Here is a 14,119-nt window from a genome sequence, read left to right as displayed (position 1 = left end):
AAACTATCATTGCTAGTGCCTTTTTTCAATGAAATGTCATGTTAGTGTGCGTCTTTAGATTCATAGGAATCAGCAGGCACTCCAACACTTTCACCCACAAATCTCTAGGTTGACCTAAGCAAAGTTTGTTGGGGCTGAACAGTAAAAGTCTGAAAATGATAACAATTATCTGTGAGTGTGAAGTTACTAAGAAGTGAAATAAGCAGACGTCTGTAGCCCACTCCTCATTTCTGCTTGAAGCTGGCAGTCGAGGCTACATTAGCCACTACAAACTTGAATCTCTGACTGATCATGTTGCATTATGGGTAATGTAGGTGCCAGGTTTTGACAAGAAGATTCTGCTGCATCTCTTTGGATCCTTTTCAAAATAACTGTCCACTATGAGTCAGACAATGGTATGGGAATGCAATGCTACATCGGTGGAGTACTCTTCTTTAGGGCAGAGCTCAACAACTTTTTGATCAAAGTTTGAGCATCAAATAGAAACATGGGACTTGGATAACGTGTGTGTTATTACTGTTTCGAGATGACTGTGGGAACATTACATGTTCATTTTTAGATTACTGGATATCCCTGTATCTATATCAGGTCACAGGGTGTTGTTTCAGTCGGTGCAGTGGGTGTTGAGTGGCCACAGAGAGAGAAAACAATGCAGCTATAATAACAGCAGCACAATGTGGTTTGAAATTGTTTTTTACTCACAGGAGGTCCAGGGATTCCAGGAGGACCTTTGGGTCCGAGCAAACCACGAGGTCCCTAGACACACACACACACACGCAAGTCAGTTATCAAGTCACATTTGACATATTCAAATAGTCCTACAATTTGAAGTATATATGGACAATATTTTGGTAAATGGGTGCAATTTTTGTTTAAGGAAGTTATTTTATTATTTATTATATTGATATCTATGGAATTGTAAATTCCTATAAAAGTTTGTAAAAATACCTGAAACGCGTTCTTCAGAATTTAAATAAATGTAAATAAATAAAAATAATAAAAACAATAATAGTAATAAAACTAACTTCTGTGAACTACACACATAAAGGGTTAAAATATCAGGAGGAAAATAACCTTTAAGCAAACCTTATTAAAAAAAAAATATATAATTGGATCCAACATAAGAAGGAAAAAAGTCCACGATTTAATTTAATTGAAATCTGAATTTACAGACTGAAGATTATAGACTGTGCAAAGGAAGAGTTTATGGCATGGCTGTTGTATTGGATTGCTTTAGATTTTACAAATGTGCCTAATAAAGTGGCCACTGAGTGTTTTATATTGTCCCTGTAAAGACAAGAAAGAAGAAAGAAAACTAGTAATTCATCTCATTTTATTACTTCTGTAACATTTTCAATGTGCATGCACTAAACACCTGTGATCCTGACAACACTTGGCTGCATCTTCTAACTCCTTGTATTAATGCTATGGTTAGAAACAACAGGTGTAACAGATGGAAACAGAGAGATGTATTTTGGGATGCTGTTTATAACAGACATTGCATAAGTGACATACAAATAGACACGTGGGAGGCATTTATAAACAGCTGTTTTGTCATGGAAACACTCACTGGTTCACCTGGGAGACCCCTGGGTCCAACTTCTCCATCGTCTCCCTAAAAACACACACGGAAACAAAATGCCAAAGACAGAAGGATGCTGATAAGAAACAGTTACAGAGTGACGCAGTGACAGATGTTTTGAGTAGTGCTTTTTCATGTCGTACCCTCTCTCCGTCCTCTCCTTGAGGCCCTGAGGGTCCCATTGATCCAGTGTCACCCTGGGGGAGATAACGAGTGGAGGATTCAGAAAAATTCTTGACCTTTGCCACTACTACCACTATTCCAAAAATGATAATACTGTGTGAAGTGTATGAGGCATTTTGACTTACCCTGTGTCCTTTGTCACCGGGCAAACCAGGAAGGCCATCAAAGCCACGGTCACCCTGAGAGAGACACACAGATATGTGAGGTATTATTACTGCACCAAGTCAAAGCTGGCTTGTCAAGTGTTTTTCACTGAAGAAAAATGAAACAGATCGTACCCAACATAGATAATAATGTAGTAATCACTAGTCACAACACAAGAGTGTCCACTATGGTTTGTTTCTTAGGTAATAAACGAGGGGTAGCCAAATCTTAGGGAAGAAGGGAACCACCTTCTACTTCCAGATGATCGAAATATTTTTTTTAGCTGTAATCAGACTAACATTTTTGTCCAATAATCTCTCTATCCTGGGACAGAGAGCAAAACTGTGGAGGAGATTAACTTGTCATGTGACAAAGTCAGCGACAAGCAGAGAGATTTTATTTTGATATTGTTCATAAAGGGATGACACCAGAGAGAGGTTACCTTAGTTCCAGTTTCCCCTGGCATTCCTCTGGCACCATCGGCTCCAGCACGGCCCTGTTAGGGGACAAGCAGAGGAGGAACATCTTTTTAAATGCTACTGTATAAGAGGGAGACCTCAGGTGTATAACTTACAATGTTTTGTTTTTGACTGGGCATGCTCGACTAAGAAAGAGAGAATTTAGACAGGAGTATAGGAAAGCTCCAGGTATCGATATAGAAGATTTTTTGTCTAGGTGTTGCAGAGGAGGTGACAAAACCCTTTCTGGAGATATCCAGAGGTGTCGTGCCTGTGTACTTTTGGTTGAACAAACAACAAACAACTTACTGAAAAAAGGAATTACAAGGTAAGCTGCACATGTTTTATACTCACTCTTCTTCCTGCTTTGCCTGGTGGTCCCAACAAACCCTGGGGTCCCCTGGCACCCTGAAAATTAATTTGATGTCTGTGAGAAAATGTTTTCATACATCTGAGCTGAGTATACTATACGTCCAATACTAAGATACACAATGCTGCAATGTAAAAAGCAAAGTAACTTTCAACATGTGAGATAAATGTTATTAAAATGATTTGATTGAGAGTTCAGGCTTGGCCCAGTGTTTTCACCTGAGGTCCGGGGTCTCCACTCTCTCCCTTCAGACCAGAACTTCCTGGATTTCCCTGAAACCGACATCATCATCATCATCATCATCATCATCACCAAAACTATTTACCTTTTCACATCCATCCCATGATGAGAAAAGAAAAATGCTGTTTTTGCAATCACTTAACAAAAAAAAGAACCTATTCGACCTATTATTCTGATACATTTGAACATTTTTGTATTGTGTCGAATCAGCTCGATTGTGAAACTGACTCTTGATGTGAACAGCTAAGGGTCAAAATGACAGATGGCATACCAGGGGTCCAGGGCGTCCAGTGTATCCCATTGGTCCAGGAGGTCCTTTCAGAGCCATCTAGAGACAACAACATCTCAAAGTCAATGATGATGGAGGCAAAGCGTTACTTGTAATGTTGGATAATGTAATAGGGAAATGGTCTTTCTTAACATCAATAGCAAAGAAAGGCTAATGTTTACAAAATCAAACGTGTAAAGATCAAAGTTCTTCAAAGAAGGCGACAATCTCAGTCAATGGCGAAGCATCGAGACTTGATACATTCCTTGAGGTAAACTAACCACAGAGTGGAAATGTGAAGTAAAAGTGATCACTGACCCGGGCCTGAGACAAGATGGCTGCCACCTGGGCTTCCTGTGCAGAAACGACAGGACCCTTATCTCCTCCACTCTGACCAAAACGGAACTGCAAAAAGAAAAGAACGAAATTCAAACCATGCGAGTGGAGACTGTGATAAATAAAGGGTAGAGAGCAGCAGTTAGATAAATACTTAATATTCTAATAAAGCATCAAAAGTTCAGGGTGTCTCACAGGCAGCATGACTGAGGTTCCAGGAGGTCCAGGGACTCCGTCAGCTCCAGGCAGACCAGCTCGACCAGGAGGGCCCTGCAGGATGGAGAGAGGGAGAGATAAGATGACAGGTTCAAGGAAAGAGTGGAAGTGAAATACACTTCTTTTGCAAAGCCAATCAGCAATGACAAATAATGTGTCTGAATTGTCTGTGCAAAGATTCAGCACTATTGTCGCTACAAACCTGCATCTCATCAGATAAAGTGAAACACTCACCCTCTCGCCAGGGTCACCAACAGAGCCAGGAGGTCCAGAAGAGCCAGGGGGGCCAGTAGGACCCTGAAAGTAGGGTAAGGGAGGAGGACTTAAATATTCTGATGACAGACTCAGGTGCAGTTTGATTACAGTGATGCATAGGAATATCCGAAATATAACATTCAAGAACTTGTCACAACCTTGCAATAGAGAAGTGCACGGGCTGAGATTCTACCTAATATTGGCAACAAGCAAATTACACTATCGAAAAATAAACCAATCTAGAAGAGTAAAATACAGGAGACTTATATTAAGAGGTAAGTTAAATGTCTTTCATAAAGAAAACAAGAGAATAACCATAATTTACTTACAGCGGGTCCCTCAGGTCCAGGAGGTCCTTCAATCAGCATACCCTGCAAAAGTTTAAATTAAGTTAAAAAATGTAAAACAAAAACCCGACAAACGAAGTTTAAATCAATTTAAATTTAAGTCATTACTCCATTAATTAGCCTCCAATGATTTTGTGAGAAATATGTTGGTTTGTTCGTAATTCACCTTAGCTAGTAAAATGTTCTTGACTAAAAACATGTTTGCATCCTGCTGGTGGGATCTGTCCCTTTTTAAAAGCTACATAACTTATTTCAGTTATAATGACAGACAGAAACATCTTCATCTGCAAAATGTTCTACATGGACATGAGACTTTGTCATTTAGTCATCAGATGGGGATAATCTCCACCATTTGAACTCACTGGCACCAGTTTAAACATACAGCCTTTGGAACAGCTGTACATACTGTATATCCTGTGACTTTATCACATATATCCTATTGCCTTAGAGTTAAAATAAACAAGATTGTGTGACTGAAAGGTTGCTGGTCCAAATCCTTGGAGCTTCTGGGAAATGTGACTGGAGGTCACTTTCCCTATTGGTCACAGAGGGAGCCATTTTAAATACACCTGCTCAGGTAAAGCTGCTTAAAGACAATCAGTTACTCACGGGCTCCAAAACAGCAGGATCTCCTTTCTCTCCTTTCTGGCCTCTGACGGCAGCCTGAGGAAAACACACATGTAGCCAACAATACAGCATAGTCAGTATAGAGGTACTCACACACACACCCATCGAAATAAAAAAGACAAACACAGTCTCAGAATGCATACGGCAGACAAAAGTGTTTTGGCTGCATGCATTCAGACAACGGGTAGATGCAAACTCACATAAAGACACCCTCATTAGTTTATATCCAACACTGCTATGCCAGTGTAGAAAACAGAACGATAAAATGAAAACCTGTTATGCTTGTGATAATGGCGTAAGCTTTGGTCCAAATACCGATGATTCATAGGTCCTCCAAACTGTTAGTCCATTACTCGTAGAGGTTTTTGCATTGATACAGAGAATTATCAGGGCTTAGCAGCTCTAAATGAAGCCAGACACTGAGATAAATGGCATTCAAGAAAAAAGATGCAGCATTTGGTTACTGCTGCACTTCCTAATGCCTCTTTATGCAGTGTATGTGATAGTTCAAGTTATCATTTATGTTTATTAGGATCCCCGATAGCTTATACCATGGTAATAGCTCATCTTCCTGGGGTCCTGAGATGCTTACTATACGCCGTATAGAGTAAAACCGATTTCAACCACTGACGCAGGGACTAGTTCTTGGTCCTTGAAGTATTTGAAATGCATTCAAATACTGATTTCTCTGTGACTGATTGAGTTTGCGTGAATAGGCCTTACTTGCATGGTGGCCATTTTTAATTTAGTTATATCACACTTTTTATAATCTAGTGGAGTATAAAGTACATTTGAATCCAATATGAAGTGGAGTGGAGTTATCTGTTGCCACTTTAAGTAGAGTGCTTGAGTAAGTTGTACTAAGTTATATTCTATCACTTGTTATTCTAAACTTTGACATTGAGATTTTTAATTTTACTGCAAATGTGTATCGGTTCCAAATATCAGTTATCCCTTCAATACCAAAAACAAAAAGTATTGTTATCGGCCTTGAAAACACAGTACTGGTTGATTCCTGATCTGAACTCCACACTTGTCTGATAAAGTGAAGGTAATTATGGCTGCATTCTGTATCCCAGTCTTTTAAGTAGAGTTTAAAAACTAAATAAAACATTTAAAAAGGGTCTCTACATAATGTTTTTTAGGAGATGGCAAACTCAAACAAGTCATTTGAGAGGACACTGAATATAATTTCCCAAAGACTAGTTTTCAGAGTTGGTTGAAACTGATTTTTGAATTTTTTTTGCCCGTGAAGCAAAATTACTTACGCCTCCCTCGTCTGTCACAGCAGACAGAGCGGGGCCCATGTTGGCATCGCCCTCTCCAGTCTCCAGTAATGGCTCATTGTAGTCCCTGTAGGAATAGTCGTATTCCTTCAGGCCCACGTCCCCAGTCACATACTCCTCAGTGAAGGCCTCCTCGCCCACACCGCCTGCCTTGGTGGCATCTACCTCCTCTCCTCCCAATGCTGGCTCCACCTGGGGCTGGGTTTGGTTTATCAGAGGCGCAACAGGATAGATAGAGGGGCACGAAAGGATGAATCAAGCAAAGGGAAATCAAGATTCAAGAGGAGGAAGGGACAGTGAAAAGAGTAGGGAGAGGTATGTATGATGGGAAAATGTTAGTAAAGAAAAGAGAAATATAGAATGAAACAAGGGGAGTAGAAGAGGGAGGCATATATAGAAAGAAGTGAGTCTTACCTCTTGCAAATAAACAGTGATTTACGGACAGAAAACAAAAGACATCTGGCAGATTGTGGGGACGCTATCAGTTCCTCATGCTGTACCTTCAGTCTGATTTTTTCAGGTGAAATACGGATTGGCAGGTTTATCCTGCAACCTAAAATCCTCTGTTAAACACTTATTCTTGAGCTAATAATAGTGTTTCCACCAAAGCATATCCTCATCAGCTTGTGTGTGTTGACCTGTAACCAAATGATTTCTCCAAATTTACCTAAATATATCAACTGACATTATAAGTTTGGTTTAAAAAGAAAAAGACACTTTTAATCTGAAGGTCGTGCCTACATATTCCCTGAACACACAGAACTGATATGAAGCACTTTGTGAAAACAAGCTGCTGCTATGTGTGATGCTACGCAAAGCAAAAACTATGTTATTTTCTATTTTACTTACCATGGGTGTCAAATACGAATATGAATCCATTGGAATTATGCTATACTGTTATGTCATATCAAAAAGCAATGAAAAGGTGGATACATCTGAAGAAGTACAACAGGAAATTATGAATTATGTGTATCGTTTCTTAAATATGCCGTACAGAAGTGACACATTTCTCTTCAAAAACAGTAGCAAAAACAACCTTAGCTTCAAAATTGTAAAACAAATCAAATCAACAAGTCATCAAAAGCAGCTAATATAGGTTAAAAAGTAATGATGACAATACGGATTATTGCCAAAATAAGTGAACTGTGAGAAACAGATCAGAACTGTGAGAAACCCGTTCTCAGTTTCTGATAGTTTAGGGCTGTAAAGTGAGCCACAGCAACTACTGTATTCTTTAGTTCAGTTAGATTTTTCTCTCAAAGAAGAATGCATTATATTCATCTGCCTTTGGTTCAAACTGCATATCAAATATTCCCATGCGGATCCCTTTTTCACAAGATTTTTGTTCTGATGTCAAGATCAAAACCTGATCAACCGAGGATCTTGAGATGAGAACAAAACGGGAATCTTGTTGTTAGGGGAAAGAGGGAGCCACATAAAAATGTTTGATGATACAAGTAAATGAATGTGGTGCATTCTCTCTTGAAAAGCATTCTTTTGTCATGTCACATGGCGTCGGTGCCAACAAAACATTGATGGTTGGTTAGGAAAGTGTAAAGAGAGACTCAGAGCTATGACTACTTGGTTAAACTACAAAGACTGGGCTCACCACCACACAGGTATTACACTGTCTTCTTCCTTTGGTGATGGAAGTGTCTCGTATTAAGGTGATGATTTATTCTTGTACTGTCACCTTGTGCTAATTAGTAACGTCTGAGTATTTATATTTTACTGTGAAAAGGAAGCAAATCTGGAGCTGCGTTTACATGTGTTGTCTTTATAAGGTTTATCTGTTCTGTTGGTCTTCCTTGACTATTGCATCGTCTTAACCGGTGTCACTGATTGGTGTGTAATTTTCTTTTTACCTGTCCAGCGCTCTCTTCTTGTCCAGTCACCTCACCGTCTGGCAGTGCAACCGTCTCCTCATAAAAATAATCAGTCTCTGTAGGGGTGTGGCCAGCCTCCGAATATTCAGTGTCTACATCCTGATTGGTCAAGTTGACAGGAAGTGGGGAGCAGGGAGGAGGTAAGCAGATTTGATTGGAAGAGCGTGGTTAGTTCAAAGTCTGCTTGTAAGTGATAATGAGTTAAAGAAGAAAATAGATCACATCATAAAATTGTGGTTGCAAAAGGCAAAGCCATGTTTATTGGCAGCCCACATTTTTTAAGTTGTAAAGATCAATTTTAAAAAAGAAATTTCAGGTCGTTTCAGAATCTCAATGACTATAAATGTTGCAATGTGCAAGATTTAGGGAGTCATTGAGACTACTTTGCTGAGATTTCTTTTTATTGTATTGTCGAACAAGTATTGCTTTTTTTAAGCTCACAAAGCCAAGATTCATGAAAGGGTGAAGTCTGCTCTTATTTGAAGTGGGACTGAGAGCCTCTATCCATCCCGTGAGATGAAAACATCATAATTTGATGCTTTGGGATGTGTAGTTTCACCCAAGACCAGAAAAACAGAGAGACAACCCCAATCAACAGCCTCACAGAACATAATGCAGTTACTTCAAGTCATGAATTTCCCAAAACCCCTTAATGAACATGGACCTCAAAATGTCTCTATGTTGAAGTACGTCAGCGTCAAAGAAGTCCTTGAATTAAATTGAACGCCTAACGAAGGCACACTTGAAGCTAGCTTTTTTAGTATCTGTGAGGCTGCTTTATTCATATTTGATACAAAATATATCCAGAGACAGTGAGACAGATGTCAGAGAGAAAACACAGGTACTTAAAAAAAACCAACAAAAAAAACACAGAAAGAGAATGACAGAGTGACAGGGGAGTTTTGTTGTGCTGCTTGTGTATGTGATAGTATTTGTGTTTTCTCAGGTTTAGTTTTTGTGCCATAGCAGTCCATGCTCATTCATTTGACCAGAACATTAATGGTTTCCCCCGAAAAGAAAGAGACGAAGTGCTGGATTGTATTCAGGTTCTGAGATCCAGTTTCAGCAGCTTGAAGGTAGGAGTATGAAGTGAAGTAAAGAACAATGAAACTTTACAATTAGCCATGCTTCAGTGTGCACCGCTGTATCATATCATATGGAGAAGTCGGGGTAATCACGAAAATCATATGATATATAAACAGAGGCGAAGGCGCATAGCTCGGTATGAACCAACTTCCATTCTGAAGACCAGAATCTCCACCATCAAGGATTTACCTCAAAATTTGTACTACATCTCATTTACTGAAAGATCAAACTATTCATAAATGAGACCCACAAAGGTGGTAAAAAATTCAAAACATTAGTAGTATACATGTATCACAAAAGTTTTGTTGCAGACCCTGGATGGTGGAAAGATCTGGCAACCAGGTGGGACAGATGGAACATACCACTCTGGCCATTCCAACCCAAACATGGGTCCTGCTGTTGTACCTGTTGATAACCGTTGATAATTTTCTTCGCTGGGACTGCAGTTCCACTCAGCGCGGTCTTGCCAAAGGGTGGGAAAGGTTTGTGCTGGGATTTGACATTGGTGTCCACCACCATCTTGGATTTCGTGGGTCTGGGTGGAGTGGGCCGGACGGGGGCTGATGTTGCAGCAACTTTCTTGGCGATGGAAACCTTTTCGACCACATTCTTCACTACTTTGCTCACCGTTGATTTGACCAGAGGGACTTTTGTGACCACAGTTTTAACTTTGGTTACCTCTTTGACCTCTGCCTTTGCTTGAGCTTTTTCTGCAGGAGCTTTGGTGGCCAAAATCTTTGCCAGTTTTGTAGGTTCAGGCTTTGATGCTTTTGTGGGTTTAGGTGCCTTGGTAGCTTCTACTTTGACAGCTGATTTAGCTGCACTGACCACAGTCTTTTCTACTTTGACAACTTTCTCAGTCTTTGTTTTTGTAGTGGTTTCAATTTTTGCCTGATTTGCAGCACCATTAGTAACGACTTTCTTTTCTACCACAGTGATAACTTTGCCATTGCCATTAGCCTTAGCCTCACCATTGACTTTATTCTCAGCTTTGCCATTAACTTTGACTTTAACCTCTTTAACCTCGATGGTAGTTTTGCCATTTCCATTGGCTTTCTTCTCTGCTGCAGCTTTGCCATTGCCGTTTCCATTAGTCTTAGACACAACAGTGGCTTTTCCATTTCCATTGGCCTTCTTTTCTGCTGAGGATTTTCCATTTCCATTGACTTTCTTCTCAGCTACAACCTTACCATTGCCATTTCCATTCACTTTGGCCTGAGCTGTAGGCTTGGCATCAGCTGTAGCTTTGCCATTGCCATTCGTTTTTGCTGCAGCTGCTTTTCCGTTTCCATTGTTGTTGGCTTTAGCCGCACCATTGGCTTTCTTCTCTGCAGCTGGTTTTCCGTTGCCGTTCTTAGCTGGGGCAGGTGTGGGCTTAGACTTAGCTGCTGCTGTTGGTTTGATCTTAGACAAGAGAATCTCTACTGCAGTGGGCTTGGCTTTTGATGGCTTGACTGGGGAAGTCTTTGGTGCTTTGGTAGGCATAGGTGCTTTGACTACAACTTTGTATTGTCCAGACTTGGCCGGCTTAGCTGGAGTGGGTTTCGCTTTGACAGGGGTGGACTTAGTGGGGGCTGCTTTTCCATTGACCGCCTTCTTCTAATATCCGAGATTATTGTTTGGTTGAGATGTTTTGTTTAGTATGTAAAAGTGCATATTGACAAAGGCAGGGAGAGGGAGTGGAGGAAGACAACAGTATATGGAAGGGTTGGGAGGGGGATGAAAAGCACAAACAAGGGATGGACAGAAGGAGAGAGAAAGACAAGAGTGGATGTTTTGAGAAACAATGACATAAAGATGGCCAAGGCTTGGATGATTTACTGAGACTGTACAGGCATTACTGGATACAGCAGAGGATTAATACAAGTAATAAAACAGTAGCAAAAATTCAACAGAAAAAGTTCTAGTAATTAAACAATTTCAAAATCCACATTTTGAGAAATTTCATGTCATATTATTTAGTTAATTATTCATTTTTTTTTTGCTGATCTCTCCAGTAATGCCATTCCCAATATTAATTGACAAAGCAGCATCTTTGTGCTAATGATTTGGAGCCTGTGGTTTGGCAGAGGCACTGAGGGTGTGACTGGTCAGGTAAAGCTGGTGCTGAACAAACACACACACACAACACACACACACACACACACACACACACACACACACACACACACACACACACACACACATGCAGACACACAGAGTGTATAATGCATTGAGTCCAACTGCAAGACAGGAAGGGTCACTGCTGTTTAGTCATGCAAAAGGAGGAGCATGGATGCTAGGCTAGCATGCAAATGCACGTTAGTCACATAAAACCCCACAATGAAAACAATAATACATGATTAATTCTTACTTCTCATGCTATTATAATGAACATACATGCAAATTAACATTGAAAAACTGACAAAAACTTCACCCAAATAACATGTGCGAAGGAAAATCAAGCCATCGTAGTGAATATGAAGTCCTCACGTATGCGATACAGAACACAAACAGACTTAAAGGAGACAGACTGTGGCATACATGTATGTCATGTATGCCATACAAAGGTCATATGTACAACCATGAATGCGTATACCAAGACAAAAACATGTGCATTGATATTCCAATGTTAACTGGAAAATGGGCACGTAAACTGTTGATGCAGTAGTACAGTAGGTGCATGCGGTGACATCCTCCATGACAATTAATACAATCATGCAAGTAACAAGACAACAGAGACACATGCCCTGGTCAAATAGTGTTGCAAATCTGTCTGTTCTTTTTTCTTGTGATCAACTGTGAAACCAAATTTGGGGTGTTTATTATAAAAGACTGTGCAATGAGTTCCAGAAAATTAAAAAACAAAGTCAATTTAATTGTTTTGTTCTCTGATTAGCAACTTAACACAAATCTTACCTCGTCTATAGTGTCTGCAACATAAATGAAAACAAAACTCATTTACGAAGACTGTTTGACCAGGATCAGTTCAGGAAAAGGCTACTCTGGTACTCCAGTTGGTGTGATACGGTTATGTTAGCAGATCCACAAACTGATCAAATCAAGTAACCTTTCATAACAGTTGTTATTAACGAACATACCATATCACGCTATTTGGTTTTTCAGAGATTGTTTTCTTTGTGATAAAACGTTATTATGTGCTGGGAATGTTTTGTGACACCTGTTTCTAAACACAAACTTTGGTGATTTAGGGTAGAAAAGGATGTGTGAAGAGTGAGAATTGGAGAAAACAAATAATATTGTGAATGTGTGTATAACAACACAGCTGAACTTACACCACCCTAGTGCCCCCACTTGGCCACATCTGAACACACACATATATATGACAACATGTAAAAGACATGAGGACAAAATTATCATGAGAAAAAGTAGTCCTGTGTGACGGAGAAGGTGGAAACACATGTGTGAGGGTTCAATGTGGATTAAAGAAAAGGTTAAATGTGAATAAAATAAAGGAGGTATGGAGAGATGAGGGTCGAGAGAGGCATCTGGAATACTACAAATGAAAGTAAGTGTGGATTTTCAAAGTATATTTTAGTGAATGTAAATTTAGTCAATACTCAAATATTTCGCAAGCTAAGCTACAGTATATTATGAATTTAGCGGTTATTACTTCAATACCTCTCTCTCTCATTCTCCTTCCCTTCCACAAACCCTGTTTGTGTTTTCTGTCTCTCTTGCTCCCTCTTTACCTGTTGATTGGGGGCCCCAGGTTGGGGAGAGGGGTACGCAGAGGCAGAGGGAACGCCTGTTGTGTCCTCATAATAATAGGGGTATTCATGGTCATCCTGCTCCTCATCAAAGTACTGAGAGATGGGGGGGTTTGAAAAGATTGAAAGATGGGAAGGATGGGTTGGCAGAGGGGAGGTTTCATGAAAGCAAGAGGAATGCATGAAGATGGGGAGAGTAGATTTCCGAGGGGAGGTGAACAGAGGTTGTAGAGGACACAGATGGATAGATAAAGGTAAAGTGAATGTGGGGTGAAGCATTATGAGGGGAAAAAATAAAACATGGTGATAGACAGCAAGAGACAGCAAAGGAGATAATAATAATTTTTCCATTCATCAGAAGGAGTCTGTGCCGCTGGTTATAAAGCAGTGATGTTCAGACACAGACGACACTGATGAATGAGAAAACAGCAAAAAATAAATAAAGCAATGGGTGAAGCAAATGAATAAAACCACACTGATTTATATTCATTAGAAAGCAGTCATTTCAACAGCATCAACATGACAGGGTCTGGGACGCAAACTGTTGGAGTTCTGTACAGTGACTGATACAATTTGTATTGACTGATCCAGCATGCAGGCTTACAAAACAAAGGTCATGTACTTTAGATGGATGAATGCGGATGAAAGCTACTTTAGCTGTGTGAGGCAGCTGGTGTCAGGGAACGATTAGCTCCAAAATATCAGTAAGTTTTAGAGAGAAAAAAAAAAAAAAATGAGGGGGAGCTTGCAAAGCTTATAATGTGCACAACCAGTCTCAGTAAGCAAAGAGGCTCCACCTTAAGCCATCTTCATGCCAAATCCTTATTCGTCTCAATTTTACAAGAATACCAATCAGAATTCAACTTGATTGGCATGTTTTTATCTTCTAAACAAGTTCTCTTTCTTTCAATCCATGACGAAAAATGAGCAAGACATTGATGTTGGCTTGTATCATCCTCTTTCCCCTACCTCCCTGTGCTCCATTGTAGTGGAGCAGAAATAAAGTGACAACTCTCCAACGCAAAGGGTATGATATGATGGAAAATTGCCCATTCTTAGCGGTGTACTTTTGGAAAGGTGTGATATGACAATGCCTCTGCTTTTTCTTTGGTTACCCCAGGGACC

General features: G+C 40.0%; 1 protein-coding gene across 3 annotated transcripts in view; it reads right to left on the bottom strand.

The window, feature by feature from the left end:
• Nucleotides 1–14,119, bottom strand: part of col11a2 (collagen, type XI, alpha 2) — a 70,543-nt gene that overhangs the window by 15,602 nt on the left and 40,822 nt on the right. The window contains exons 9-24 of one of the 3 annotated variants that reach the window (XM_084380292.1): nucleotides 9,690–10,883; nucleotides 8,178–8,297; nucleotides 6,295–6,510; nucleotides 5,009–5,062; nucleotides 4,382–4,423; nucleotides 4,032–4,094; nucleotides 3,777–3,851; nucleotides 3,564–3,650; nucleotides 3,249–3,305; nucleotides 2,956–3,009; nucleotides 2,722–2,775; nucleotides 2,352–2,405; nucleotides 1,891–1,944; nucleotides 1,726–1,779; nucleotides 1,571–1,615; nucleotides 703–756 (exon numbers count right to left, since the gene is read on the bottom strand). In XM_084380292.1, coding sequence (XP_084236418.1) covers nucleotides 703–756; nucleotides 1,571–1,615; nucleotides 1,726–1,779; nucleotides 1,891–1,944; nucleotides 2,352–2,405; nucleotides 2,722–2,775; nucleotides 2,956–3,009; nucleotides 3,249–3,305; nucleotides 3,564–3,650; nucleotides 3,777–3,851; nucleotides 4,032–4,094; nucleotides 4,382–4,423; nucleotides 5,009–5,062; nucleotides 6,295–6,510; nucleotides 8,178–8,297; nucleotides 9,690–10,883 — 2,277 coding nt within the window. Of the gene's footprint in view, nucleotides 1–702; nucleotides 757–1,570; nucleotides 1,616–1,725; nucleotides 1,780–1,890; nucleotides 1,945–2,351; nucleotides 2,406–2,721; nucleotides 2,776–2,955; nucleotides 3,010–3,248; nucleotides 3,306–3,563; nucleotides 3,651–3,776; nucleotides 3,852–4,031; nucleotides 4,095–4,381; nucleotides 4,424–5,008; nucleotides 5,063–6,294; nucleotides 6,511–8,177; nucleotides 8,298–9,689; nucleotides 10,884–12,976; nucleotides 13,091–14,119 lie in introns of all 3 variants that reach the window. The other 2 variants (XM_084380293.1, XM_084380294.1) reach the window with 2 other exon arrangements.

The sequence above is a fragment of the Pagrus pagrus genome (assembly GCF_965226575.1).
Source record: "Pagrus pagrus genome assembly, chromosome: 17".
NCBI classification, from domain to species: Eukaryota; Metazoa; Chordata; class Actinopteri; order Spariformes; family Sparidae; genus Pagrus; species Pagrus pagrus.
The sequence above is the reverse complement of the archived record's forward strand: the minus strand, read 5'-3'. Positions and strand labels throughout refer to the sequence as shown.